Source organism: Nerophis lumbriciformis, linkage group LG13 (assembly GCF_033978685.3).
Source record: "Nerophis lumbriciformis linkage group LG13, RoL_Nlum_v2.1, whole genome shotgun sequence".
Lineage (NCBI taxonomy): Eukaryota > Metazoa > Chordata > Actinopteri > Syngnathiformes > Syngnathidae > Nerophis > Nerophis lumbriciformis.
In genome coordinates, this window is record NC_084560.2 from 34,529,560 (window position 1) to 34,557,435 (window position 27,876).

The 27,876-nt window shown below is 40.2% G+C and overlaps 1 protein-coding gene across 1 annotated transcript in view; it reads left to right on the forward strand.

The window, feature by feature from the left end:
* The first annotated feature begins 90 nt into the window (after nucleotides 1-90).
* Nucleotides 91-27,876, forward strand: part of rif1 (replication timing regulatory factor 1) — a 53,591-nt gene continuing 25,805 nt past the window's right edge. Inside the window, exons 1-15 of the mRNA XM_061970935.2 lie at nucleotides 91-297; nucleotides 2,798-2,934; nucleotides 8,465-8,543; nucleotides 8,612-8,708; nucleotides 8,771-8,901; nucleotides 8,974-9,068; nucleotides 13,985-14,174; nucleotides 14,258-14,350; nucleotides 16,518-16,656; nucleotides 16,748-16,899; nucleotides 16,992-17,097; nucleotides 20,667-20,828; nucleotides 24,682-24,792; nucleotides 24,873-24,935; nucleotides 26,248-26,348. Of these exons, the coding sequence (XP_061826919.2) occupies nucleotides 2,819-2,934; nucleotides 8,465-8,543; nucleotides 8,612-8,708; nucleotides 8,771-8,901; nucleotides 8,974-9,068; nucleotides 13,985-14,174; nucleotides 14,258-14,350; nucleotides 16,518-16,656; nucleotides 16,748-16,899; nucleotides 16,992-17,097; nucleotides 20,667-20,828; nucleotides 24,682-24,792; nucleotides 24,873-24,935; nucleotides 26,248-26,348 (1,635 nt within the window). The 5' untranslated portion in view covers nucleotides 91-297; nucleotides 2,798-2,818. The remainder of the gene's footprint in view (nucleotides 298-2,797; nucleotides 2,935-8,464; nucleotides 8,544-8,611; nucleotides 8,709-8,770; nucleotides 8,902-8,973; nucleotides 9,069-13,984; nucleotides 14,175-14,257; nucleotides 14,351-16,517; nucleotides 16,657-16,747; nucleotides 16,900-16,991; nucleotides 17,098-20,666; nucleotides 20,829-24,681; nucleotides 24,793-24,872; nucleotides 24,936-26,247; nucleotides 26,349-27,876) is intronic.

The following is a 27,876-nucleotide window of genomic DNA, read 5'->3' on the forward strand; positions in this document are numbered from 1 at the left end:
CTCCCTTTTGCTGTAAATTTTGTCGTCATCGTGCTCCTTATAAGGTAAAAACGGGGGCTGGGCCGGATGTGACGTCATTGGGGTCAAAGGTGATTTGACGTCTCCGAGAGGTTTGGCGCCAGCTATTTCGCGGGACGAAAGCACAAGGCGTCGTGTTTTCAAACACAAGCAAAAAAGGCCGAGTGTCGTGCAGAGAGCAAGCCGAGGTGCTGAGCTCGATAGGCGGACACTTTAGTAGCGCTCGTCCCCTTCTCGGTTTTCTGCTTCGAACAGTGCGTCATCTCTGCGGACCGCCAGGTGAGCTTATGAGGAGTTTCGCGTGTGCGTGGGGCGTATGTTTAACTGTCTGACACTAAATTAAATGCTTGCATTATTATCTAATTGTCGTGTATTGTACGTCCCAATAAACACTAATATATGTTAGCCAATAGCTGTTAGCTTAGCACACGCGTGTTCGCTGCGCGCTTGCTAGCTAAGCTACATTGCTAGTTAACTATGTAACATTCTTGCGAGTTTCTAAAATGTGTGACAAGTGTTTGTAAGCAATCATAATACTCGTAAGAAAAGTGTCTTGTAATACGCTGTTATTTGTCTGCGTGATGAGACAACGGGGCTGCTAATGGTGTGGTGTGTTAGCATTGGTTAGCATTAGCTGTTTACCTATAATCGCACACATTATCTATCTTACTTTTTTTTTATACCTGTTATATGTTTTGATACTACTCATGTGGAAGTTGTTTTATTGGTCCTCTGAGTCAGTTTCTATATTTGAATCTCCCCATAGGAAACAATGGGAATGGAAATAGTCTATTCCAGGGTCAAACTTTCCCCTTTTAGGTAACATAATTAAGGCATACAAGTGTAAAAGCATAAAGTGTTGATTCATATTACAGAATAGAATAGTTTGATTGTCATTATCAGTGTTGGGTTAGTTACTGAAAACCAGTAACTAGTTACAGTTACTAGTTACTTTATTTCAAAACTAACTCAGTTACTTACACCAAAAAGTAATGCGTTACTGTGAAAAGTAACTATTTAGTTACTTCTACGGTTTTTTTAAAGCTCCCATTAATGCCCTTTTAGCCTTCATTTCAGTACTGTTATTGCACTGGAGAATAATACAATCTGTTGATCAACTTGACATGCATTTGCATCACTGCACTCTGCTAATAATAATAATAATAACTGGGATTTATATAGCGCTTTTCTAAGTACCCAAAGTCGCTTTACATGTAACACCCATTAAACATTCACACCTGGTGGTGGTAAGCTACTTTCATAGCCACAGCTGCCCTGGGGCAGACTGACGGAAGCGTGGCTGCAATTTGCGCCAACGGCCCCTCCGACCACCACCTATCATTCATCATTCAATTCACCGGTGTGAGTGGCACCGGGGGCAAAGGGTGAAGTGCCCAAGGACACAACGGCAGGGATTTTTGGATGGTAAGAGGCGGGGAGCGAACCTGCAACCCTCAGGTTTCTGGCACGGTTGCTCTACCCACTACGCCATGCCGCCCCTATAAAGTAACCCCAGCCTCTACTGTAGCATCTATTCTATGCGCCTTATAATGTGGTGTGCCTTATATATGAACAAAGTTTTAAAATAGGCATTCATTGAAGGTGCGCCTTTTAGTGCGAAAAATACGGTAGATCAAATAAGTTCAATAGAAGGTAAATATACTGTAAAAAGAAATATTGAAAGTAATGAGGGTTATGGCAAGTACAACGATCTTTAACTATTATCCATTAAGTGTGTTGTATTAGGTAAATTACCTTTATTATGCTTTGAATGTAAGTGTGCGCAGCATTTAGTCGTATCACCCAATGCAAACAAACTTCCCTAGTCATGGTGCGAAAAAAGAGAATCCAACCAACACAAAAAGTCAACTGACAAGGTGACACACAACACAATCTGCTCACTGAAATTTGTGGACATTATAAAAAACGTCAATGCACCATAAAAATGCCAAATTACACACATTTGAATCCATTACAAAGCATGATGGGAAAAATGCAAAACACTTCACACCTATACATTTTTGGCGCATTTTGGCTGCTTGATATTTCTGATTGGACACAAAACTTTGAGGTCATGGAAGTAAACAAGGCAGAAGTCGAACTTTCGCATACTCTTAATATCCAACTACAGTATATTAATTATATTTCCATTATATCAATATGATATATGTACGAATGTGTGTATATGTGTTACTTTATATGATTTTGGCCCTCGCCCAAATTTTTTTCAGTCTAATGCGGCCTCAAAGTTCAAAAGTTTGGACACCCCTGAATTAAACCAACTAATCATACTTGATTACTAAAATACTTGGTAGCTTCAGCCCTTATGTGTAGCACTGCAAGGCTAGTGTAAAATGGTTGTGATGATGTAAGCTCCAAAAGCTGTTTTGTGTTGCCACACCACTATTGAAGAATAATACATGAAATATAAATATCCGTCCATTTTCTACCACTTGTCCCTTTTGGGGTTCCCAGGGGGCCTGGAGCCTATCCCGGCTACACATGTATGTAAAATGTATAACACAGGTGTATATAGTTATACAACTAATACAGTAAGTTGGCCAATAAAATGAACTACATCCTAATAGGTTCTGTTAGCTCATCTATGGTTATCATCACATTTTCCCGGGCTCACATCACCATCAAGCCAAAGGAAGAAAAAAAATCTGCAACTTTTAAGTTATGTTTTTTCCCCAAAATTGTACAAGTGTTTGAATTCAGGAGTTCCACAGTTCTATAATGTTGTCGTGTGTTTTCGTCTTCCTTCCTCCTCCCGAAGGCTGTGCAACGTTGAGTAACGATGATGGCGTCGGCAGAGCCTCCCAGCGCCTTCAGCATCGTCCCCCTGCTGGAGTGTCTGGAGGACGGCGCCGCTGGACGCCCTGAGCAGACCGACGCCTATCTCACCATCGCCAAGTAGGCCTCATATTTGCCATCCGTCACCGCTTCTTTCAATAGTGATGATTTCACGATTATCGCCCGAGCAGAAAGACATCATTGTAGTTATGTAAGGGCCTGCTGCGAAGCAAGCAGCACATATTAAAATTGCTTGGACTTATGGAACCGGCCAAAGAACCCCAACGTATCTTATATCGTTGGAAAGGTCTCGCCAGTTTAGTGTTACCATGGCGACGCTATAAAGGGAAAAGACTCAATGGGTCCATTGATTAGGTACACTTGACCCTATTGATTAGGTACGCACCCTTACAATAGTAGATTTGTTTTGCAAACTGCAGATTGAGGTAGCATTACCTCTTCTCAATTTCCTCATTTTTCAAGTGATTTAAACTGTTCCGATGTGCAAATGTTCAGTACATTCAGGACATGCTGTCTTGCTAGGTGTGAGCATGCTAACTATTAGCATTTTAAAATTGTAGCTATTTTACTCGTATAAAAATATATACTGGGCATGGTGTAGGTACATTAAAGAACTGCTTCGTCACTTTTGGTATTTTCTCCTATCTGGTCACTTGCTAGCATGCCAACGCTTTATACTCGCATTTTGGCTAATTTTGCATGTTTAAACCTAAAAATGATTGATTTTGATACTTTGCGCCATCTTAAAAGTATGCTAACTTCTTCGATGTTAGCCTGCTGTTGTTTTATCCCAGCATTTTGGTCAAATGTATTCGTATAAACCTAAAAAAAATCACGACTTTCGATACTTGGTGCCCACTTAGAAGTGTGTTAACTTTTTTTAAGTTCTCATACTAATGTTAGCATGTTAATGTTTTTTGCTAGTCCGTAGCATTTCAGCTATTTTTTATCATTTGAACCTACAATACATGGATTTTGAGACTTTGTCTTCATCTTGCAAGCATGTTAACTTTTTCATACTTGGCACAATCTTAAAAGTCTGTTAAATTATCTTATGTTAGCATGCTAACATTAGCATACTATCCTATTATACTGGCATTTTAGCTAATTTTGTATGTTTAACCCTAAAAATCATGGATTTTGATACTTTACGCCATCTTAGACGTATGCTTACTGAACTTCTCTTATGTTGGCATGCTAACATTAACATACCGTATTTTTCGAACTATAAGTCGCAGTTCTTTTCGTAGTTTGGTGCGACTTATACTCAGGAGCGACTTACGTGTGAAATTATTAACACATTACCGTAAAATATCAAATAATATTATTTAGCTCTTTCACTTAAGAGACTAGACGTATAAGATTTCATGGGATTTAGCGATTAGGAGTGACAGATTGTTTGGTAAACGTATAGCATGTTCTATATGTTATAGTTATTTGAATGACTCTTACCATAATATGTTACGTTAACATACCAGGCACGTTCTCAGTTGGTTATTTATGCCTCATATAACGTACACTTGTTCAGCCTGTTGTTCACTATTATTTATTTATTTTAAACTGCCTTTCAAATGTCTATTCTTGGTGTTGGGTTTTATCAAATTTCCCCCAAAAATGCGACTTATACTCCAGTGCGACGTATATATGTTTTTTTTCTTCTTTATTATGCATTTTCGGCCGGTGCGACGTATACTCTGAAAAATACGGTACTATCCAATTATTCTGGCATTTTAGCTAATATTGTATGTTTAACCCTAAAAATCATGGATTTTGATACCTGGCGCCATCTTAGAAGTATGCTTCTTGTGCTTTTCTTATGTTTGCATGCTAACATTTGCATACTAAAATGAAATACTGATATTCTAGGTAATTTTGAATGTTTAACCCAGTGCTTCTCAAATATTTTCTGTTCTTTCATTCATTACTAGTTTGTATGTAACTGTTTTTATATTGTTTTACTTTCTTTTTTATTCAAGAAAATGTTTTTAATTTATTCATCTTATTTTATTAATTTTTTAAAAAGGACCTTATCTTCACCATACCTGGTTGTCCAAATTAGGCATAATAATGTGTTAATTCCACGACTGTATATATCGGTATCGGTTGATATCGGTATCGGTAATTAAAGAGTTGGACGATATCGGCAAAAAGCCATTATCGGACATCCCTACTATGAATAGTATAATTTGTGTATGAAATTGTTATAACTATACCTCTGCATAACATTGTAAGCATTTTAATACGAAAGGAAACAACACTCCCCGCCACTATTTAAGAGGGAATGGTTTACCGGTAACCCTAAAAATCATAGGTTTTGATACTTGGTGCCTGCCATCTTAGAAGTATTCTTACTGTACTTCTCTTATGTAAGCATGCTACTATTAGCATGTTAATGTTTTATGCTAGCATTGTAGCTAATTTTGATCAGTTAAATCTAAAATGTATGGGTTTTGAAAGATGTCTCCATTTTGCAAGTATGTTAACTGCTAACAAGCTAACGTTAGCATGTTAAAGTTTTATCCTTGCCTTTTAGCTTCATTTAACGCTGGGCTAGAGGTTCACAGCACAGATAACATGCCCATCAAAGTTTCTGCGGGAATTTTTTAAGTTAATATTACATGTGTTTCCTCGCTTTTTTAGGCTTTCGCTTGCATGAAAAGTCATCAGTCGGGCGCAGTAAAAAAAAATTTAATTTTCGGGGCTGGAACACTAATCCTAACATCTCATGCAGTAGCGCCCCCTTATTCGGTTTAAAAGAAATTGCAGTTGACGGAGTCGTGGAACATAACAGGACGCACACATCAAATCTCAAAAAGCCATGTTCACAAGTTGTCTTTTGGGAACAAATCTGGTCGTACTTCGACCTGGGGGACTTTGACCAAATGAGCCCAAATCAAAACCAGGTGTCCCAGAATGATGGACGGTAACAAAGTGCGACAAGTTTCAGCCCACGCCACAGGATGTGGGCGGGGCTTGGCGACAAACTTTGAAAGTCTGTCGGACGATTCGCCACAAAAATGTAAACCGGTACTCTACAACATGGGGTCTGCAATCTCGAGGTGGTCCGCAGAGGTATCGCAAGAGGGTTGTGACATTTTTGGTTGATGAAACTTTATATATTAATTCCCCCTGCATCTTTTGTCATACAAGATATTTACATATACATTACCATTAATCCAACACTCTGTAGTGTAGATTATACTGTAAATGGCATTTGCATGGCCACCCTACTCACTGCACCCTGCAGGTTTAAAATGAAAACATTGTTATTTGGGCTATGAAGCTTTTGGCACCACACGATTCGGACCTTGGGGATAACGATTCAAATCAGAATCGTTTCTCGATTCAAAATCAATACTTGTTTTTTTTTAAATAACATTGGGTACCAGTTCTATGATTAACTACATTTCTCTAAAAATAGATTAACAGTTCTGGTAATCATTAATATTACTTAAAAGAAAACTGCTTTCCATAACATTCTACCCAATAAATACCAAGTACCGCGGTTGGGAGAGTGGCCGTGCCAGCAATCTGACGGTTCCTAGTTCGATCCCGAGCTTCTACCAACCTAGTCACGTCCTTGAGCAGGACACTTCACCTTTGCTCCTGATGGGTCGTGGTTAGCGCCTTGCATGGCAGCTCCCGCCATCAGTGTGTGAATGTGTGTGTGAAAATAGTGTCAAAGCGCTATACAAGTATAACCCATTTACCATTTACCCAAACATTTAATAAAGTCAAATACAAATAAGGCAACAAGAAAAGTATCCAATACTTCTCTTTTCTAGAGTAAATCTGTACAACAAATATGGACATCTACGTCAACAATATGATTTGCCTGGCTGGACAGGACAGATTAAAAATAAATATATATATATATATATATATATATATATATATATATATATACATACATACGGGTATATTTTTTTTTTCTCAAATGGATTTTTGATTTTTTGAAATCGATTCATTCATTAAAAGAATTGCGATTCATTTGAAAATTGATTTTCTTTGACATCCCCTAATAGTTATACTAATGTTAGCATTTAAGATGGCTAGCAATTGGCGCTCTAGCTGCCAGCTAGCAGGACAAGCTGGGCCGTAGCCGCTAGCTAGCGACACCATAATGTATTCTTTGCATCTCTTCATCAGTCTGAGGGTCTTTGTCCTGGAAGACATTGAAGACCCCTGATTTAAACCTGGTACTCAGCTATGGCGTCACATTAGTGCCAAAAATCCGAGCGCATAAAAACTGTTATTGCGCGCTGATTCTCCACTTCGTGCGCGCGCGACACCCTTTTGCGCGCACGTGGTGCCTTTCTGCGCGCGCACGGTGCCTTTCTGCGCGCGCGCCGTCTCGGTCTGTGCGCTGTCATGTTTCGTTTTGGCACTTTGGGGGCGGGTATGCTTAGACGGCCCCTTCTTTCTGATTGGTCAGGCGAAAAATGCTCAGAGCCAATCAGAAGTATAGCAGGGCGGGTCATCGTCAATATGTATCAAGATTTACGGAGGAAGAAGTGGATAAAAAAATGTCGCGGGCTGATGAAGGTTATTTCATACCACATAAACACAATACAGGGTACGGTAATACAAAATGTGACCCAAATAAATAATAAGACAACAAACACCATAATCACATCTTTCAGCCAGAACTGGTCCACCAGCAATAACATCCAACCATAACATTATTTTATATTTTCACTTCTTCTTGAACATTTGTTTTCTAATTTATGGAATTTCTTTTGATTCAACCATAAAATTAATGAAATAATCTTTGAATTTTGTTTTTAAAATGTTAAAAATAGCCTTTTAATAATGTATTCTGAAACAGTTTAAAATAATCAGAGAACTGACTAACACTGACCCTACACAACTATGTTGCACAATTAAGTCATTTTTTTTTTTAAAGCGAAAGAGGTAATTTCAACAGGTACAGCATCCTATGTCATATCTACATGTAATAAGATTTGTAACAAGGCAAACCGTTTGTAAATTGGTCGAAAATCGAGCAAGTAATGGTAATTTAATTAGTACATGTACCATTGACATCAATGTAATGATTGAGGCTAGCTGTCCGAGGTAAGATGGCTACAACGTTGCTACGCTGGAGAATCATTGGTTGTATGAATAATGCTCAGAGCCAATCAGAAAGGAGGGGCCGTTTAAGCATACCCGCCCCCAAAGTGCCAAAAAGAAACAGACAGCGCGAGGAGAGATGCCAGGACTACACAGAGAGCGCACAGACCGAGATGATGTGCGTGCAGAAAGGCACCGCACGCGCGCGCAGAAAGGCACCGCACGCGCGCGTAGAAAGGCACCGCACGCGCGCGCAAAAGGGTGTCGCGCACGAAGTGGAGAATCAACGCACGATAACAGTTTTTATGCGCTTGGATTTTTGGCACTAATGTGACGCCATTCTCAGCTCCATTGATCATAATTACTAAACATTAGTAGGTATGAAGATGTGGCCATGAAAAAGTGTGTAGGCCACGTTCTAAATTAGGCACAGCGCCACCCAGTGAAGGGTAAGATCTGTTTAATCTGACTGTATAAAAAATTAAATAATGAAGTTATTAAATTATTTTAGATTTTAATTAGTTTTTTAATTGATTTTTCCCCCCCAATTTTGCAGCCGCCTCAGTGGAGAGGAGGGTCGGCAGTTTCTCCCTGCAGTTGAAAAGCACTTTTCCCGTCTGGGCGCGACCATCTTGGTGAGTTTTGAGTTTTTCATAGCGCGCGGCGACATCACTGTCATAACGCCGCGTCTTGGCGTCCTCAGGCCCACGTCAGCAGTCCACACGCCGAGCTGAGCCAAGCGGCCCTGCAGGCGTTGGGGTTTTGTCTCTACCATTCGCACGTCGTCTCGCAAGTTTCCGGTATGTTGATTTTTTTATTTTTATGTCACCGATGTGAATAAACCAGTACTCACATTTTCCAGAAACCTTGGCCGCCGATATCCTGTCCGCACTTTGCTCGGTGGTGTCTAATTCCACGGAGAAGAACACCTGCACCCGGGCGTTGTGGGTCATCTCCAAACAGAGCTTCTCCACCGACGTGGTGGGCAAAAAAGTGAGCGCGCTGGTCCGTCTTTCCGGTCGCACCGCGCAGAGGTTCTGACCCGACCTTCGTCCTTTGTTTCAGGTCCCGTTTATCCTGGCAATGCTGGAGAGCATTTGGAGCAAAGGCGACGTCCAGTCTGTGGTGATGGAACACGAGGCTTTGAACGTGATCATCAGGTAACGTGTGTCGTAACGACGTCATAAGTAGGGCTGCAACAACTAATCGATTAAAATCGATTATAAAAATAGTTGGCGATTAATTTAGTCATCGATTCGTTGGATCTATGCTATGCGCATGCGCAGAGGCTACGTTTTTTTAACCTTTATTTATAAACTGCAACATTTACAAACAGATGAGAAACAATAATCAAAATAATAGGGGTGTTACGGTACGTGTATTTGTATCGAACCGTTTCGGTACGGGGGTTTCGTTTCGGTGCGGAAGTGTACCGAACGAGTTTCCACACGGACATATTAAGTAGCGTACTGCACGTTGTGTAAACAATACTCAAAATGCCGGACATTTGAGGCATTTATGAAATGTCCGGCATGTCCGTGAAACCGGTCGCTGCTAGTCCTCTTTTGCTAGCAGCTAACGGGCTAAGATAGACTGATCATACGTCCTCTTTTCACCGGACATGTCCTCTTTTGCGGGGCTGTCGGGCGGAATTTCATAAATGCCTCAAATGTCCGGCATTTTGAGTTAGGGTTGCGTGTAATTTCAATGTACGTTCAGGGTTAAGAAGGTTAAAAACACAACAAATTCTGCACGCAGCAGCATTGGTGAGAGAGGGAGAGAGAGCGAGAGAGCGAGAGAGTTATGATAAACGCGCATGCGTCGTCAGGCTCTGCTTTTTATCCATAGATTTATCAGATTACATTTTTTATTATCTATAGCAGGGGTGTCAAAAGTGTGCATTTTTGTAACATTTCCCTTGTTTTATTTGGCAAGTTGAAAGAACATGGCGCCAGTATGCTGGTTTTTTTCAATAAAATACAGGAAAGGATAGAAATGTAGTTTGTCTCTTTTATCCGATTATTAATCGAAGTAATAATCGACAGATTAATCGATTATCAAATTAATCGTTAGTTGCAGCCCTAGTCATAAGTCAGCCTTTTAAAACACTAACGGTACACAAAAACTTCGGTTCAGTACGTACCTTGGTTTAGAGGTCACGGTTCGGTTCATTTTCGGTACAGTAAGAAAACAACAAAATATACATTTTTGGGTTATTTATTCACCAAATTTGCAAAATCTTCCACCAAAGATATTTTTCTTAGTGGAATATTTGATGTGAAGTAATCGGAACCTTGGATAGGTCAATAATTCATAATAACATTGATTTTGATTAAATATTATGTTTTGAGCAATGACAGTTTGAAAGAAAAAAAACAGCTTTGTTTTATTAGTCAACATTGCAACTTTTTCTAAATTACATTTAACCTTTTAAGCTTTTTTATTTCACTTTTGTTATGTTTTTGTTTATTTTAATAGTATTTTTAGAATATGCCGTGGGCCTTTAAAACATTAGCTGTGGGCCGCAAATGGCCTCCAAAATAAAAAATTTAATCTGATAAATCTATGGATAAAAAGCAGAGCCTGGCGACGCATGCGCGTTTATCATAACTCTCTCGCTCTCTCTATCTCTGCCCTTCCCTCACGAATGCTGCTGCGCGCACAATTTGTTTTTTGTTTTTAACCCCTTCTTAACCCTGAACATACATTGAAAATACACGCAATCCTAACTCAAAATGCCGGACATTTGAGGCATTTAAGAAACTCCGCCCTGACAGCTCTGCAAAAGAGGACATGTCCGGTGAAAAGAGGACGTATGGTCAGTCTATCGTAGCCCATTAGCTGCTAGCATGCCGTGTGTTGTGCCTCGGTGTGCATTGTTTACACAACCTGCGTTACGCTACTTAATATGCCCGCGTGGAAACTCGTTCAGTACACTTCCGAACCGGGACCCCCGTACCGAAACGGTTCAATACAAATACAAGTACCGTTACACCCCTAATAAATATATATATATACACACACACATGATGAGCATTGGAAAGAGTACAGTTAGTGTTTAAAAATGTTTTTATTTTTTAAACACTAACTGTATCCTCTCCAATGCTCATTGTGTATATTTATTAGATTTCAACCTTTAGTAAAGACTGATGGAAAAACAAAAATCCATAAAAGATGGTCACAATTAGAGATCTAACGATTACTTGTCTTTGATGATAAATTGCGTGAAAAGTCCTGACGGTTAGTACTACCATTTTAAATTAAAATGATGGTAAAACCGTTATGATTGCAGTTCCATAAACAACTACACTGGTGATGCTGTTCATTTCCTGGTAGAAGAAAGTAGGTAGGGCTGGGCGATAAAACGATATCAATATGTCGTGGCAGACACGTAATTGATATCAATAAAAAATGCGTTTGATAAAACATTCGAAAGTTAAAAGTTACAATGATAGTCACACACACACACACACACACACACACACACACACACACACACACACACACACACACACACACACACACACACACACACACACACACACTAGGTGTGATGAAATGTGTCCTCTGCATTTGACCCATCCTCTTGTTCACCCCCTGGGAGGTGAGGGGAGCAGTGAGCAGCATCATTTGGGGATTTAACCCCCAATTCCAACCCTTGATGCTGAGTGCCAAGCAGGGAGGTAATGGGTCCCATTTTTTGTAGTCCTTGGTATGACTCGGCCGGGGTTTGGACTCACAACCTCCCAGTCTCAAGGCGGACACTCTAACCACAAGACCACTGAAATGTTTTCCTGTTCGCTGGAAGAAAACGGAAGTTGCAAAGCAAGGTTGGTTGCATGAACAAAATGCACTCGCTCTCTGGTAACCAAGCAATGCAGGAAGTGACCACTGATCAGTGGGTGTGACATGCTAACAGCCAATTAGGTGACAGTATCAACTATCAAGATTGGTTGCGCCATCTTGTTGTCTGGCGTTTGATTCTTTGCATGGAGTGAGAAGAGAAAGTCAAAATGAAGAAATTGTGGACAAAAGAGGAAAAGTCACCTGGACAGTATGGCAGTTTTTTGGATTTTTAAAAAAGGGACCGTAGTCAGACCAATGTAGTAAATAATGCAAGGCACTCGTCCTACTCACCACCTTCGTCACACTCACCCTTAGAGCACAGCTGTGACTTCCTGGAACCAAACCTGCAGAAAGTAGTTCTTCTCAGGTTTTTCTGTTTACATTTGCACTATTTTTTTACACTCTATAAAGCATGTATCACGATATATAAAACACTCAAATCGTGATACAGTTTTCAGCCATATCACCCAGCCCTATTGCTTGTATTCTGACACGTGACTTCTTCCCAGAAGTGAAAACCAGTGGTGGTCGACCAATTCAAGATGGCTGTTGTACAGCAAGCAGCTGATAAAGGATTATACGTCTGTAGCGTTCCCAGACATATCCCACTATTGTGCTCTAGACATTCTACACGACAAAACGGATGAAAACTTGTAAAAACATGAGGTCTACAACTTCTTTGTGTGTGGCTGAGTGAAGGAAATTGGTATCAAGACTCTCCCGGATAAATATGCATCGTTTTTGCTCGGGTAAGGTTGTATTTATGATTTAACTTTGCGTCTACTGCCATGTATGTTGCTGTTATATGCACTGTTTACGAATAGTGCGTTTTTCGCCATTTTTTATCGAAATATAACTATAGATGTCAACATTGTGTATCGGCTGAAATATTCTTTTATGATTGTTTATCAAAATATAACTGTAGTTGTCAACATTGTGTATATGCTGAAAGATTAATTTGTTGTCTTTGGTAAAAACTTAACGCTTTTAGGTTTTGCTCACATCAGCTTTCTTTTATTTAGACTGGCCGAGTTGGTGCTTTTCGAAACACTCGTAGCAAACTTGTGTGTAAGAAATTATAATACTGAAATGGGAAATAATAACCGTAAAAAAAATAAAAATAAAATATATATATATATATATATATATATATATATATATATATATATATATATATATAAACCTTTTACGAAGTGACCACTGCAAACTTGTGCATTCTTTGACTCTGCTCCCTTGGACTGGAGTGTGAGCTGCTTTTCTTGTTTTTTTGTAAAATCTCACACTCTTCCGCCCTTTTTCATTACCTCTCTAGGAACTGGAATCGTACAGCCGAACACAACCCAAGCATAGGGCATTTTTTTCTTCTCTAAATTGCGCCTAGTACATATTGAGAACAGAGCTAGCTTGACCACCACGCATATTTAATGGACCGGACGTGACATCGGTAAAATCCAAGCAATATGAAATGTTTTATACCATTACATACTCGTTCATGACTCGTCAAAACCTGACCAGTGTGCTCCCTAAGTGGGCTGTGTGAAAAAACGCAATGAAAAAATATACATCTATTAGTATAATAATTAGAGCTGTCAAAGTTAACTCAATAAGTTCGCAAAAGGTTCATTTAATGCCACTATTTATTTTTAATCGCGTGTTTGCGTCCTGTGTAACCCTCAGTCCATACTGTAGTGATGGAAAAACAAATGGAAAGCATAAATGGACAAAGAAAAATGTATGTAGAGTATTTGAGTTTAGCTTGAAAGCCCTGGCAGGTCGCTCTCGCCACAAGACCAAAGTTACAGTATTTCCATCCACTGTTGCTGTGGGTTACCTCGCCAATTTTGCAATACGAGTGACCTTTTTCCTCTAAGGTCACTTGCAAAGTTTGTGGATCGCGGGGTTGTTTTTTAGGTTTGTTTTTAGACACATGGTTGCTTATTTGGGCTTGCTTTTCCCTGATACCAATTAACAGTGATAAACGAGTTTAATGTAGTACATATGGTTTTGGTTGCTTTCCGCAGGACCTGATTATTTTGAATTTTGGTGTATGCATTTTGATAAATTGATGGTTCGCTCGAAGGTTTCGGTTGCCATTTAGGCAATATATGATGTAAAAAAATGTTTTTATATTTTACGTGAAATTATTCAAAATCCGATCAAACTGAGCCACCGGTTGCAAACTTTTTCAGTTTGTCTTTGTTTTTTGTGTTGTGTGCTTGAACGCTCCCAGGCTGCTGGACCAGGTCCCTGTTCAGATGGGCGAAGGCACAGTGCGCTGGGCCAAGCTTGTCATCCCCCTGGTGGTGCACTCCGCCTCCAAAGTGCGTCTGCGGGCTGCGGCCGCCATGGAGATGAGCCTGCCGCTGCTCCTCCAAAAGCAGATGGACGTGGCCGCCGTCATGGAGCCTCTTATGTCCACGGTGCGGCGCCTGACCTCGGACTTGTGGGCAATTTTAAGATGGCGGTTATGCAGACGTAATTGACATGCTTTTTATCCTCACAGAAGCTGATCCCAGAGCTTCAGAAGCTTTTCATATCAAAGAATGAAACGAACGTCCTGAAGCTCTGGTCGTTGTTTGTCAAACTTCTTGGCAAGGTAAGTGTTAATTTTCAGCAAGAACACCATTGGTTTTTGTCATCACGTACAATTTATCGTGCGTAAACCTTCTCAGGGCCTGCAGTACTTTTTAAATATTTGCACTTTCAAGGATTATCACCTTGTCCTAGCAAGAACCCTATTACTTTTGTATATCTGACCATGTGTCACAATGCTCAAGAGCTGTGGGGGATGGGTGCTGAATTTTGTACGACCAAATTCTGTCGGCACCACCGAGTATTGATACACGTAAAAATCTAACTGTACTGACACATTTTGTTGCACGTGACGTAATGTCCGGTTGCAGCCGCTAGCACTTGGAGGGCAAACCGGCGTATTCGTAGCAGACTGCTTCTCGGTAATTTTCCAATGCCAAGTATGCCAGCATGCCTGATAGAAAGTGTTAGAGAGTAAGGCTACGCTTTTCAGAATGCGCTAGCTCGATGCTAATGTGCATTGGATGTACCGTATACATGCTACTGATTAGCATTAGCGATTTGACATGGCGATTTCAACACATCCAAATTTGGTAATGGGAATTACAACTAATATGATGCACAACACTAACAGCTGGGGTGTAATAAGTACAATACTTACAGTATAAACACTTTCTAGGACTCAACATAAGACTAGACTTGCACATTCAGCTTAATGACCTGTGCGAAATTGCCCCACATATTTGGAAACCTTAAAATAAAACGGCTACGTTTGCGCTGTAAAAAAGTTGGTTTGTGATGTTACGGATTTTAAGTTATTCTAAAATACATTTTCTGACTACTGATGTCATTCGGTCCCCACACCTTGTCAAAATCACTCCAAACTTGTCCCAAAAGTTTGTGCGGCAAAATGTTATTATAATTTTGATGTTAACTATTATAGTTTTTATGTTGACGTGTTATTATTTATAACCAGCCCGCCCACCTTGACAAAATCTCCCCAAACGTGTTCCATTTGTTTGTGCTGCAATTTGTTTTTGTTATTAACGTGTTTTTCATTACCAACTCAAAATAACATAACAATTATAATAGTTAGACCAAAAAAATTTGCAGCACAAATATTTTGGACAAGTTTGAGGAGATTTTGATAAGGTGGGATGAATGATAAAACATTAATAAAATAAAATTTATAATAGACAAAAAAAATATGCAGCCCAAACGTTTAGGCCGATTTTGACAAGGTGTGTGTGGGTGGGGTGGTTGGATGACCTCACTTGTCAGTATATGTATTTTAGAATAACTTAAAAACAGCACAAACAAATTATTTGCAATAAGGGGGCCCAACAAATGGCATGGCAACAAAAAAAGTAAGTTTCTTACATGTAGCATTATCACTGGAGGACGAGGAATAGCTACACATGCTTCATTACACACCGTAGGAGGATACAATAGCTAACCGTTGTCACCGCTAACAAAAGATAGCGCTCCTGAATGCCATGGGTGGATCTACACCTGACATCCACTGTAATGATACCAAGTACAAGAGCGTATCTAGTCGATACTACTATGATTACATCGATATTTTTTAGAATCACAAAATCTTTTTCCGTTTAAAAAAAAAAATTTATATTATGTTTATAAACTCAGGAAATACGTCACTGAACACATGAAGACTTTGAATATGACCAATGTAAGATCCTGTAACTACTTGGTATCGGATTAATTAGGAGTCTTTGTTTTTGTTTACTTACTACTAAAAGACAAGTTGTCTAGTATGTTCACTATTATATTTAAGGACTAAATTGCAATAGGAAACATATGTTTAATGTACCCTAAGATTGTTTGTTAAAATAAAGCCAATAATGTAATTATCTTGTGGTCACCTTTTATTTAGAAAAGTACCAAAATACATTTTGGTACCGGTACCAAAATATTGGTATCGAGACAACCCTAGTGTAGACAGACAGTTTTGGAACTACACTTGTGTGGATGGACATTGTTTTAACCCCATTTGTGTTTTTGAAACTCTGGGTTCGTGGGGGACATGGCCTAAGACTGTCTCAACAGTCCACTTGTGATTCAATGCCCCAGAATACCAAATTGTTTATTTTTTTGGGGGGGTGGGGGGGGGGGTCCTACAGTGTGTCTCAAAGATATTGAAGGTAGCTGAGGTCAAAGGTTGAATCAAAAACTGTGTGCGAGTGAGACCTCCTGTGATGTTTGCTTGGCAGATGTTGCATCGTGGCGGTCCCTTCATCAACTCACTGCTCCACCTGGAGGAGCTGGGCTTTCGCAGCTCGTCTCCCACCGTCAAGAAGATCGCCTTCATCGCCTGGAAGAGTCTCATCGACAACTTTGCCCTCAACCCAGGTGAGTGACGCCCTGTCCACTCGATGGTTTCCAGCGCCTCCGACTGGGTCTTCCGGGTCTCAGCCGTGGCCTTTCTCCCATGCTCTGCCAGACATCCTGTGCAGCACCAAGCGCATGAAGCTCCTCATGCAGCCCCTCATGTCCATCAACGTCAAGACGGAGGCGCTGATGCTCACCAAGGTGGAGGTGTGGTGGTACCTGGTGGTCCAGCTGGGCCCGAACCTGTTCCCTAACTTTGATCAGGTGGGATATGTTCTACCTGAAGCTTCAAGCTATTTTTATTTTCAAATTCATGGTCAAAAGTTTTCAATTAAAATGCTTGCTTTGTTGCTCAGGTGTCGGTTCCTCTGCTGCAGTACACCATTGGATCGGACTCCTCCTCGGCGCAGGGCACCCCCGCCAGAGGAGCTGGTCAGAATGGCGTCGCTCACCCCAAAACTGGTAGGACAACGCGGCATGACATTCCCTGAGTTTCCACTGAATGCAAGACTGTCGCGGACCGGCACACGCGCGGCGGCCGACTCTTTCGGGGTTTTATTCAAGTCAGTGTGTCCGTTTCCACCGCCCGCGGAACACCAAAGACATGCCATGGCATTCTAGCGCTAAATATAGCAGGCATGTGACTTTTCCGTTTATAGTCTGAAATCAGTCTTTTTTTATCTATGTAAAAATATTTTATAAATATGTTCCTTTTTCCTTATTTTTTTCTGACCTGCAATGTGTGTTAAAATCTTGATCCGTCTCTTTGCCATACCTGCCAACAACTACGGTTTTCCCGTAATGAGTACAGTTTTTGATAATCCAGTGGTACAACTTACAGTTTTCTATTAAAAATTATGTACTTAAAAATGGAAGCTACGTAGCGAAGCAACTCCACGGGCAGGGGACAAACTATACGGAAAACACCAATGATGATTGGTTTGTTTACGTATAAGAACATCCATGATTGGTTGGTTGTTTACTATGATAAGTCACGATTAATTAAGATTGGGGCAAACATTACGGACACGCCAATCAGAGGCAAGATAGGGCGGGTCAAGACAGTAGCTGACATTTTGTTCATTATTTCTACGGTTTTGAAACATAAACATGACTGCAAGATATTTGTTATTTCATGCTACAAATCACGAATGGCTATTCAGATAAAGGAAGTTAGCTAATAGAATAAACATTGTTTGTACGCTTTATGATGTTTGCATTTGGAGTTGTTAGAAGTGGAGATGGAGTCGAAGAGACAGAAATTGGCTATACAATCCAAGGCAGAATCCCCTAAAGCAGAAACAAAAAGGAAAATGCAAGCTGCTAAACAATGTGTCTGGATGGCTCATGTCAGAGCCATCAAAGCAAAAATGCCAAAGTAATGTGTGAATGAAGCCAAGTAATGTGTAAATAATGTCAATAACTAGATGAATCATCTGTGGCTGTGAAGTGAACACTAGTAAGGTTGTAAATACTGTATAGAGTAGGCTAACCCATGTGGTTCCTGTGTTGTAATTACTGTAGTGACTAAATAACAGTGACTGAAACAGAAATAGTGATTCATTTGGATGTATTTATGTCAATTGTTGATAATTTTTCTATTCTTTAAACACTAAAACACAGCGCTTTTATTTTTGCCGGACGCCGCAACAAATCAGTTCAATTTAGCTTTAATCTGCTACTAGAGTTCGACAGGAAGTTGCGCACAAAATAAAAATATCCAGGTCTACTTTCAAAATAAATAAAAAATATCTTCAAAGAGGATCGTATTTTACACAGGTCTTAATGGGCGGCAACGGACATGAAGTCAACTTGGTTTCCAGACTTAAATTCATCTTGACACAAATTGATAAGGACAGGCTGATTCTGGAGGTCCAAAATTTTAAAAAAAATATACAGGCATATCACAGGCAGCTAAATGAGTAAAATATCAGCTGATACGGGGACCAGGAAATTAGAGGACTGCTTGTGTGACGTGCTTGCCAGATGATATCACTGTTGTTTTGTTGCGGGCTGCAAGAAATAGTGGTTTATCAAGGCAGGACCGACTTTGTTGGCTCCTCTGGAAGGACAGAATACATTTTTTGTGGCTCGCTTTATTACTACTTCCCTTATTATAGGATTACGCGCTTCTTCGCTGCACGGCGGAGCCGCAACCGAACGGCGGTGGGGATTGCCGAAGGGCAAGACCATAATGATCAAAATTCAAGACCCAAAAGTGAAACTAAATAAATATTGTTTGTTCCAAGAGCAAGTCGGATACAGTCGCCCCTTGCTAAGGATGAGTATTGTTCACGTTTGAACAGATACTTCATACTTCGGGCTGACCAATATGGACCAAAACTGATATCCCGGTATTTTTAGGTTGTATCGTGGTATACGATATTCTAAAGAAAGTCTTCAGTTTAAACTCATCACCACATTATCAGTGTTCTCAAATTACTTTTAAACAGTGATTAATTATAGTTACTTAACTTAATTTAGGGCTATATAAGTAAACATTGATTGATTGATTAACCAAAAAAGTGATTTAATTACTATTATGATTACTCTTTAGTACATGTAATTACTAGGGAAAGTATTTGGTTACTTTAAATACGGTACACTTTAATAATCTATCCATTTTCTACAGCTTATCTCTTTCGGGGTCGCGTGGGGTCGCTGGAGCCTATCTCATAATGTCATTTGCAATAGAGAGAAGTTTCATGCGTGTGTATACCTTTTAAAAGGCAGTGTGTTGCCAAGCAAAGTATGACGTCGCTAAAGGTGCCAAATGTTGCAGCCAAACATCTAATTTGGCTGCACTCTTCAGCCATGAGAAAAGTCCTGGATTTAACCAGGTGCTTCCTCAGATTGGAAGTATTCTTGCCATTTACCTTGATTTAAGCGTCAAAATATCTGCATCGGAATCGCATTTGCAAAAGACGAGCCACACTTTAAAGCGTTTTGTATTTGGCATGGTTGGGTTTTTGTCATTGAACATTGATGGGTTGCAAGATTACTAGGAGCATGTCCGTTTCGAAATTGCCTGTTTTCCTCTAAAGTGCTCGCAAGTACTTGTCACTCGCAGGTGCTAATTCAAACAGACGTGACGTCACGCACAACCCAGGCACCCAAACATGGCACTGCTGGATCTTACGGGGATTGGTGCTGGTTTCGGTCTGTGCCAAGAAAGTACCGGATCCGGTGCCCATCCCTATTGACAAAACATGATTGTAATGTAATACATTTTTATTTTGTAAATGTCAAACCGGATGTATAGCGTTGCGCTGTTATTTTGAAGCCGGAAAAGTGTGTGATTGATTTGTGAAAGTGTCTTGACATGTTTTGATGTCAGGTCGACCGTTAATTTAAAAAAAAGTCCCATTTCGACTTCCTGTTGACAGTCTTTCATTTCTGTTGAGCTTTTATGTCATCTTACTTACTATCAGTCACAGTAACAATCTAAATGTTATTTTATCACTGCACCTTAATCCTAATCTGAACACGGAGGTGAAGCTACACCCACCTCTGAATGACGCTCACAGCAGGTGTTTTCTACAGGGATGTCGTCTCTTCTCACACAAAAAAGTCCTTTCTTGTGGGGCGAACAACTTGTCATGGCTTTGAATCTGATATTTCCATAAGGTAGACTTTCATTCGTCCATTTCTGCTCGCTCGTGGCTCATGAATAACAAGTGAACTGCAGCCTAGTTTTCCCACCTAGTTTTTTTTTTTTTTAGTTTTCCCGCTACGGCACGGCCCGAGGGTCAAAAGAGACGTGTATGCGTTAATCACCCGTTAAATAATTTGTGCCGTTTTTGAAATTTATAGTTAACGTGTTAAATTTCAGACTCCTGGTTATTAGTCATAATAAAAGTTCTAATAACACCTGAAGGAGGAACACAGGTGTCTTGTTTGAGGTGCTAATTTAAGTGGATTCATTTAAGCAGGGCTCAATGTTTGAGGAACTGTGCTTTAATCTCGAGTTGATGTTTTTATTTTCAGTCATGCGTGTTGTGTTGAACATCTGTGGTGATGTCTCCTCCCAGCGGGCTCGAACAGCAGCCTTCGACTCAGCATAAACTCCAGCATGCAGGTGCCCTCCGCCTTCCCCTCCATCCAGCTGCTGGGCCTGGAGATGCTGCTGCACTACTTCCTGGGAACCGAGGTTGTCGCCACGGCGGCCAAGAACAAGCTTGTGCTGACTCTCGGTGAGTGCCGGTCGTCCTGATCTTTTAGTGGCGGTGCGCTTGTGAGTTTATCGCAGTAATTTCAATTTCTATTATCGCTTACAACGATTATTAATTTCTAATAATCGGGAGAAAAACGATTATCAACGTACGGAGCTTGTTACAGTGAAAAAAAGAGCACGTCTACGAGAAGTTTGGGATGTCACCATGGTTGCTATTTTTTATTTGACACAAGGCCTAATCATTAATCACTAAACTCAACAAAAACGTAAGTCATGATTTCCGCATTCACATAACCGTGGACGGAATCACATGATTGGTAAAAAAAAAGGCAACTTGTTAATAAACGCTCATTTATTCCTGAACTTTATTCTGAACTTAACAATCAATGTCAAGACGGCCACTTAACTAGTGGCCTAGTGGTTAGAGTGTCCGCCCTGAGATCGGTAGGTTGTGAGTTCAAACCCCGGCCGAGTCATACCAAAGACTAAAAAAAATGGGACCCATTACCTCCCTGCTTGGCACTCAGCATCAAGGGTTGGAATTGGGGGTTAAATCACCAAAAATGATTCCCGGGCGCGGCCACCGCTGCTGCCCACTGCTCCCCTCACCTCCCAGGGGGTGATCAAGGGTGATGGGTCAAATGCAGAGAATAATTTTGCCACACCTAGTGTGTGGGTGACAATCAGTGGTACTTTAACTTTTTAGCTTTTAACTTTAAAACCGCAACTTAACTACAAAGCTAAAGCTAGCAAGAACAATCCATACATCCTCAACACATCTCCTCTGCTTGTGTTGTTGTGAACGACATCATCCATGTAACATTAATATACAAACAATGGTTGCAACTTGAGGCTTTTTTTTTTGCATTTTAAAAACTAATATAATAACAGCCTCAAGTAAGTCGTCTCTTGTCAAACCGACAACAACACAGCACCCCCCACAATAGTGCAACATCTGGTCTGACTGCACTAACAAAATAAAAGTTTCCAAAAGGTACCGTATTTTCCGCACTATAAGGCGCCCTGGGTTATAAGCCGCGCCTTCAATGAACGGCATATTTCAAAACTTTGTCCACCCATAAGCCGCCCCGTGTTGTAAGCCGCATCTAACTGCGCTAAAGGAATGTCAAAAAAACAGTCATGGAATCGTATATCAACATGGACGGAGCTGCTGAAAAAAGCCACCCGGCCTCTTCGCGTAAACTTAAACTTACCTTAACCACTCGCTCATCTTTTCTTCATCCATCCCTTCGAGTTAGCTTTTATGATGACGCCGGCTGGAAAGGTCTCTTTTGGCAAGGTCTTCCTTTTGAATATCACCATGGGTGGAAGTGTCTGGCCATTAGCATGGCAAGCTAGAACCACAGTGAAGGATGACTTCTCATTCCCTGTGGTGCGAATATTCACCGTACGTGCTCCCGTTGTATCCACAGTGCGGTTCACAGGAATATCAGTTGCTGTGAAATAGTAATCCGTGTGCGGATGGAGAGATTGCGTCTTTTCATGAACCGGATCCCTGTCACTTGGTAGGAGCCATTTTGTGGTCTTTACAGATGTAAACACACAAAGGAAATGAAACGTACGGTATATCCGCGCGCTTTTTCTTCTTCTACGCGGGCGGGTGGTTGCTTACAGTAGAAGAAGAAGCGCTTCCTGTTCTATGGGGGCGGGTGCTTACCTTGGCGGTTGCTTGCGTAGAAGAAGAAGCGCTTCCTGTTCTACCGGGAAAAAAGATGGCGGCTGTTTACCGAAGTTGCGAGACCGAAACTTTATGAAAATGAATCTTAATATTTATCCATATATAAAGCACACCGGGTTATAAGGCGCACTGTCAGCTTTTGAGAAAATTTGTGGTTTTTAGGTGCGCCTTATAGTGCGGAAAATACGGTACTTTACACAAGCATAATGTACTTAAAGCACTTATTGATACATTTATAAAATGATTATGCTTTGACTTAAAATACTGGTCAAAATTGTCCAAATATGTATTGCACCAATAAATGTGAAGATGTATTTAAAAAACATTTTTATTACATTTTATTTTACACACAAACTGCACACTTTATAGTGGTAAAATAAGTGTAAACGGTAAAAAATTTAATTACAAACAATTAATACAGAAAGGCGTCACGGTGGTAGAGGGGTTAGTGCATCTGCCTCACAATACGAAGGTCCTGAGTAGTCTTGGGTTCAATCCCGGGCTCGGGATCTTTCTGTGTGCAGTTTGCATGTTCTCCCCGTGACTGCGTGGGTTCCCTCCGGGTACTCCGGCTTCCTCCCACTTCCAAAGACATGCACCTGGGGATAGGTTGATTGGCAACACTAAATTGGCCCTAGTGTGTGAATGTGAGTGTGAATGTTGTCTGTCTATCTGTGTTGGCCCTGCGATGAGGTGGCGACTTGTCCAGGGTGTACCCCGCCTTCCGCCCGATTGTAGCTGAGATAGGCTCCAGCGCCCCCCGCGACCCCAAAAGGGAATAAGCGGTAGAAAATGGATGGATGGATAATACAGAAAAACTCAACGCTATAGTTTTTTATATTGTTACTTAAATGTATTATTGCTTTTATTTTTATTTTTATTGTTGTGGTTTATTTGTTACTCATTTGTATCTGGGTTTTTTTTTACTGTTTAAAGTTAAATTTTGGTGGTACAATAAATACTCATGTTTTCAAATTAATGAATAATAGTGCAATTAATCGTGATTACAATATCAATCAAAATACTCAGGATATTATTTTTGCCTTATTTGTCCAGCCATACTGTGCACTACAGGGGGCGCCAGAACAATGAGCAGGGAGTTTTTTGAGTCAGCATTTTCTGTATGTAACAGCCAGGGATGTTTGGTCGTTTTTTTGTGGCTGAAATGGTTATTGATGAGATGACACGCATGCTTCCACACATGAGAAACTATTATTTACAGTCTGACGTAGCAGAGCTCAAAACACAGTATTACTTGATATCAGAATATAATCGTTGTTTCATACTGGAGTAAGTTTTTAAAGCACAAGCTAAAAGGATAGTTTACCACAGGGGTGTCCAAACTTTCGCATTGGGCGGGGGGCCGAAAGCCGACTATGTAAATTAACTGCGCATAGTATATTAATATGATGGATATATAATTAATATAATGGTTATATCATTAATATAATTGGATATTAAGAGTATGTAAAAGTTTGACTGCAACCATGTTTACTTCTGTAACAACCTTTTTAAACTTTTGTAATCAATCAAATATCAAGCAGCTGAAATGTGCTAAACATGGATAAGTGTGGAGAGTTTTTTTTTTTTTACATGTTTCCCATCATGCGCTCTGGTGTACTGTTTAGACATTTTTCATAATATCCAGAATGTTCTGTGACTGTTGACTTTTTTTTTTTTTTTTTTTTTTGCACCATGACTAGGGAAGGTTGTTTGTATTGTGTCATATAAGTGCATGCTGTGCTGTTATTTCAAAGTACTTTCAAGGGTCATTGATCTAATTTACTTTCATTGTCCACACGATGGTAGCAAATGTGTAGCATTCAGAGCCTGCCTGTTATTTAAGATTTATTTCAAAGCACTCGGCGGTGCGATGCTTTGTTCAACCCATGACGTCTCGCGGGCCAAATTGAAGAGGCTGGTGGGCCATAGTTTGGACATTTTAAAGAAATAAAATAAGACTCTTTGTCCAATGAAATGACACCACTCCATCTTGTTGAGTGAATTAAAAATAGGACACTGGTAGGTTGCCTATTGCCACAGCCAATGTTTTGGGCAGTAGACCAAGCACCTGACGACCGTGTGGTTCATTAGATAGAGGTGTTAGTTGCGACTTTGATGGAGGTCGAAGACAATACAAAGTTTTTAGCTGAAAGCCTTGTTTTTCTTCTAGAACCTTTAAAACATTCTCTCTTGAGCGCTGCCTGTTCCTTCAGCAAACATGCTGCTGTGCTCATCTCCAGCATCAAAGATGGATTCAGCAACGTCGGCAAGGAAGCTCCAGGTGCACTAAATAAAAGATGAAATGTAGCTGAAAACAACTTGCGTTTTTTAGTCAACATCTTTTACTTCCTTTTTTTGCAGAGTCACTTTTGGCACTTCTATGGAATCATCTTGTCCATTTTGTCAGCTTAGCCACTGAGTCTGGTAAGTTCCCACACGTCAGTTTGGTGTATCTGGGAAGTATTCACTTGTTGATGCATTTGGTTAAGTTACAGCCTTTTTAAAAAATGGTTTCAATTCATTTTTGTCCTCAAAATTTAACACTCATAACGACAAAAGAAGCAATTTTGTGTGCAATTTTTAAGCATGTTTGTGTGCAATTTCTGCAAGTATATTTAAAACAACATAAAAAAATGGCATGTACATACATTTTCATGGAAATATCCTATCTCTACCGATCATCCTTCAGGTGTTTCTAGTGATGGGTAATTTCAACCAATTCCTGGTACTAAATCGTACCAATTGTCGGTAGGTTTGTTTGTTTTAATAAATATTGTTTCTGATAATAATATTTTTTTATTGCAACATTTATAAATGAGCTGAATGTGATAACTGCTGTCGAGTTATCTTGTTTTATTTTCATATTTCTGAGTCTCATTTGCAATATGTTCAAAATGTTTGTATTGAGACTTTTTTTTTGTGTAAGAAAGGTTTTCTTACCTGCTGAAACTTCAGCCTTTGTCAGAGCTTTCAAAATAAGGTCTAATGTTTTTAGACAGGAAACTTTGACAGCTCTGACGAAGGTTTAAGTGTCAGCAGGTAAGAAAACCTCTCTTGCACAAAAACAAGACCTGGTGCGCTCATCGATTCCTTGTTAATGTATCGTGCACACTGTCCATAAACTAATGAACATAAAACAAACAAAAAAAACAAATATATATATATATATATATATATATATATATATATACTTTTTCATTTATTTTATTTTTACAATTTTCCAGAGGTCTTGATATGAAATGTGACCACAGACGGATGCCTAGCCTCTTCCTGCTGTGTCACTAATGAGATAATGATGTCAAGAAAGTGCTTTGCTTGTAAGAATAAGTCTGGGTTCAAATCCTTTAGCCAGGATGATGTTCTGTGAATATTTCAGTGTAAATGTTTCTGTGGTTGCTGCACTTCAAGGAGGGTTCTAAAGCTGTAGTTCCCGCCCAGGCAGCGCCACATAGAGCACCCCTGATTGGGTCTGGGTTGAAGGTCCGTCCGGAGGGGGATGGAAAGACTTCATCCTGGCCTCCTGCCCGACTCATTGCCACTTTCATCAGTTTAAGTCCGAGCACCCGGATCATTCTTTTAGTCTGGGCTGCCGTGACGAGAAAGAACCTCTGAGGGGTCACGCCCCAGTGATGACTGTACTGCATCGGTCATGTGCCGCCGTGCTCGGAACTCTTTGTGATTGCTTGAAACATCGTAAGAATTTTCCTTCAAAGTTGTTCCCCCGTGTGCCCTGCAGGCAGTAAGAAGGACAGGCAGGGCGGTGAAGTCCTGACGCAGATGTTGCAAACCCTCGAGAGCATCATCCTCTCAGAAGCTCTTCCTGCAGATAAAGTCCTGGTAGGAACGTCTTTATGTTCTTTTGTCAAGAAATGCACTAAGTGGAGAATCGATATAAGACCACCCACAAAACGGCGCATCCTGAAGAGACGATCAGAGAGCGACTTGAAGTCTGTGAAACATCTATGCAACATTTTGACCAAAGAACCACCATTACATGTTATGTAAACCACAAGCAAGTGTTTTACATGTAGAAAAAAATATAATATGACTGCTTTAATGCGCCTTTTGTATGAAAATAGACCGACTCATCGGCAGTGCGCCTTATAATCTGGTGCGCCCTATGGTCCGGAAAATACGCTACTTATTGTAGTCTGCGTTGGTTGTGGTGGCTGTCCACGCTAATCATTTTTGGATGATCACAATCCGAACACTTAGCTCTGAACCAGTTATAGTTCTAGACCAGGGGTGCCCATTACGTCGATCGTGAAGGCTCTGTCAGTCGACCGCCAGCCAGGCATTAAAAAAAATAGACCTAGAAATGAGCGATCATCAAGCTTCACCAAGACGTAACTTGATTGACATTCACGGCACCCGACGGTCTTGTGAGATGACGCTGGCTGCTGCCAGATCATTATTAAGAAAAATTGACCGACAGGAAGGCGAGAAACACTTTTTATTTCAACAGACTCTCGCGCCGCACCTGCCGTCCAAACTCTAAAGACCGACTGCACAGTTCCTGTCTCCACAATAAAACTGCTGGTGCATCCTGCCTGCGCTAACAAAATAAGAGTCTCAGAAAGCTAGCACACACAAGCTAGCAAGCTACGGAGTTTGCCGTCTATGTATTTTTTGTAATGTATATAAAAAGTAGTATGGAAGCTGGACAAATAAGATGCCAAAAACCAACCACTTTCATGTGGTATTGGACAGAAAGGACTTTTTTTCTCCTTCATTTGAAAATGTGGACGTTTTCACCACTACTGTCTGATTCCAATCAATGCAAGTCATCAGAATCAGGTAATACACCAACTTATATTCTTGTCTTCATGAAAGAAAGGAATCTTATGTGTTACACATGCTTGTATTATTATTATTAAACATATTTAACTTGTTAAAAACGTCTTTTTCATAAATAAATAAATATAAATTATATAAATGAATGAGGTAGATCCCCTGAAACTTGGTCAATTGGAAAGTAGCTCGCCTGCAGAAAAAGTGTGGGCACCCCTGATCTAGAGTATTTAATAGTAGCCAGAGAGAAGGTATGTTTTTGAGGTGACTGATGTAAACAGAGGTCACCGGATGTGTATCACCTGAGCGTGGCTACAGGATATTAAAGTTGACAAATGAAAGTCTTTGCATGCATGTTATATGATTTGACATTACTTTTTCAATTATATTAATGTTATTAAATGATCTAGTGATGAAATGTTGTGGTGCATTACAAAGGACATGTAAGTGTCAAAAAGACAGCTAAAAGAGGTTTGTAGATGAGAATAAAGCTAAAGGTCAAATATAGTGTAGAAATGCACCCGATGTAGTCTTGATTTTCAAGATTTGCTTCCGGGGTGTGCATGGCAGCACT